The sequence below is a fragment of the Morone saxatilis genome, unplaced genomic scaffold, assembly GCF_004916995.1.
Source record: "Morone saxatilis isolate NCDOM2014 unplaced genomic scaffold, NCSU_SB_2.0 Contig14, whole genome shotgun sequence".
NCBI classification, from domain to species: Eukaryota; Metazoa; Chordata; class Actinopteri; family Moronidae; genus Morone; species Morone saxatilis.
The window spans coordinates 18,156,543-18,159,553 of record NW_023339696.1 but is presented as its reverse complement, the minus strand read 5'-3'; the positions used below and the strand labels follow the sequence as shown (position 1 = coordinate 18,159,553).

Below are 3,011 nucleotides of genomic sequence, written 5' to 3'. Positions count from 1 at the left end.
TGTGTGTGTCTGTGCATGTCTGTGCGTATGAGTGAATTTGCACACCCAATATTTGGCAACCTCTCTGTCTTCACATCATAAGATGAAATCACAGCATGAGAATGAGCCTTTGTTTGCTCTTGTCTGCCCAAGCACTAAAAAAACACAAAAAACAAGTTGAGGTGAGAGCTGAAGCTTATAATGCCAGACATGACGTGTCCTTGATTTTAATCTTTTGTTTCCCTTTCTAACTCGGTTTTTATCTCTCTGCCTTTCTCTTTGGAGGCTTCCTCCCTGGTGTCCATTTGGCCCAGCAAAGACATTCCTTTCATACATGTAGCAAAGTCACATCAGCAAGGTCTGCTTACTTTCTCCTGAGTTCTCCTCTTACTGTTTGAAATTTGTCTGCAGGGGCAATGAAGACACACCTTACAATGTGAAACACACTATGGCCTATCCCAAGAGCAAAGCAAAGGCAGAGAAGATTGTGCTTGAAGCTAATGGCACCAAGGTATGTTTTACAATATCAATTCAACAAATAACTGGTTATTTGTGGTTTCTGGTCACAGCAAAATCCCAGTGAAGCAGATTTATTAAAAGCACATTTTAACTAGTGAGTTCAGTTTACAGACATACTGAGAGAAGTAAAAAAGTTTAAATAATAAAACAACTGTCTTAACACAAAAATCATAAAAACACATGCCGAATAGAAATAAGTATTTCTTGGCATCCAGATGTGTGTATCAGATCAGGTATATCAGCTTCTGTATTATATTATCTTAAGCTTAAGACTAGGTTGCACAATCTGACAGTTTAAAATTTTTGTAACTGGCGTGTGCTTGCTTGGATTCCAGCTTGGAAAAAACATGAGGGAATCTTTTGTTGCCACAAATTTTTTTTCTATCAACCCCCTGTGGCCTCGCTGTAGTGTCACTTCTGCAATGAAAATCCACAAAAAAAAACCCTTTGACTCCTGTGTGTTATGGTTTTTATTTCTGTAAGTCTCTCTGATTCCTAACATCAAATCTGGGTTTTGTCTTCTGTCCAGGTGAAGGGTGGACAGTGTTTACACACATGCTCTCTGAGGCCGACGGGGATCTATGGCGAGGGCCACGAGCTAATTAAGGATTTCTACAAGCAGGGTGTACAAAGGGGAGGCTTGATCATCGGGGGTGTCCCAGAAAATTCCGAACACGGGCGTGTCTATGCAGGTAAAATGAATGTTTTAGTGAGTCTTAACCACAACTTATAGGACACGTCAGGGTCCCTCAGTGTAGCCTGAGGAATCAGATCTATTACAACCTCTGCTCTTTGTAACTCGAGAGACAGCGAGAAAAAATAAACTACAAAAGAGAAACCGATAAAAATGATGACTTGAGTTCACACCAGGGCTAAAAGCAGAAGCACAGTTGCCGTGCAAAAGCACTTCCTCTACATTTCTTGTAACTGATAGATTTAACAGTACAGACAGTGCAGGTGGTAATCTAAAACCTTACAACGCTCTCTTAAGCTGACTCCTCAACAACTGCTAGTCGAGGAGTGAAAAGCCCGAAGTCTGTATCGTCTAAAGATGGACAGAGGGTACAACATGACAAACATGAACAGCAGTGATATTCCTGATGTAGATTTCTTGTGATACTGATACCATGTGAGTAGTATCAGCCTGCATTGATCTTAAAGGAGCAGCTGTATAAACACGTCATTAAATACATTTTCTCAACCTTAACTACTGAGGATGCAAGTTCACTATTAGCACATAAGACACTGTAGATATTTTGTAAGTTGTAGCGTGCACTCAGGTGACGTTAACAATGATGTCTGTGGATGTAAGGTCGCCACAGGAATTAAGCAACTCAAGTGTTGTACTTACACACAATGTAAGGAACTTCTACGCCACTAGGTTTATCTGATGGCACTGGATAAAGTAAAGAATATTATGTTTTATATTCAACATTGGTTAATGGCATAAAACTTTTACAACAATGTCTTGATTTAGCTTTCACAGCTTTCATCTGTTTTTAAAGTAGTTATATTTTAATTCTATTTCTAAGCTTCCTACTTTATTTGGTATAAGTCATTAGTCACCTTTTGCTTCTTATAACAAGTATTACTGTTAAAAACACAAACACATAAGCTCCAAAAAGGGCCATAAAAAGCTTGGTAAAAAATGTAAAAGAAAACAGTGGTGGGTCATTTGTTTGACTGCCTACATTTTATTTTGGGACACAAGTACATTATACTACTTGAGGATTTCTACTGAGGTAAATGTTTTGAGTACTTCTTTCATCATTCAATGTGGTATTAACTTATTTGTTTGTTTTACTAGGCAACGTAGCCTGGATGCATCTGCTTGTAGCCCGAGCCCTGAGGGAGCGCCCGCAGACGGTGGGAGGTGAAGCTTTCTTCTGCTACGATGACTCACCCTACAAGAGCTACGAGGACTTCAACATGATGTTCCTTTCCACATTTAACTTCCGAAGGGTCCGCATGCCCGCACTGGTCCTCTGGGTTCTGGCCATAGTTAATGACTTGCTCCGCTGGATACTGAGCCCTGTTTACAACTTCACGCCGTTATTGAACCGTTACACCTTAGCCGTGGCTAGTACCTCCTTCACTGTCCGCACAGACAAAGCCCTGCGTCACTTTCAGTACCGCCCGCTGTATGACTGGGATCAATGTCTAGCCCGCACACAGAAATGGGTTGACACTTTCCCTCTGGATAACCCCAAAGACTCTTAATGTCTGCTATAAAGCACACCATATTCAGTGTTGTATGACCATTTCATTTCATTGTTATATTTGTTAAATATATACATTTGTTAACAGCGTTGTTAAAGAAATTATGATTTACAACCACCAAGAGATCATGCATTTTGTTAGGAATGTGCTGCAATTAAGTTATTAACCAATTATGACAGATGTAAACACAATTTACAGCAATTTACTACATATATACTAAGATCTGTATTTTGGGGGCACCTTTAGGGGGTAGTTTAGCTGGCAGAGTCTGTGTCATTCTCTCTCTCTCTCTC

General features: G+C 40.0%; 1 protein-coding gene across 1 annotated transcript in view; it reads left to right on the top strand.

Annotated features, from left to right (window-relative positions):
- Positions 1-3,005, top strand: part of hsd3b7 (hydroxy-delta-5-steroid dehydrogenase, 3 beta- and steroid delta-isomerase) — an 8,642-nt gene extending 5,637 nt beyond the window's left edge. The window contains exons 4-6 of the mRNA XM_035655562.1: positions 391-490; positions 1,028-1,190; positions 2,306-3,005. Coding sequence (XP_035511455.1) covers positions 391-490; positions 1,028-1,190; positions 2,306-2,718 — 676 coding nt within the window. The 3' untranslated portion in view covers positions 2,719-3,005. The remainder of the gene's footprint in view (positions 1-390; positions 491-1,027; positions 1,191-2,305) is intronic.
- Positions 3,006-3,011: the final 6 nt, after the last annotated feature.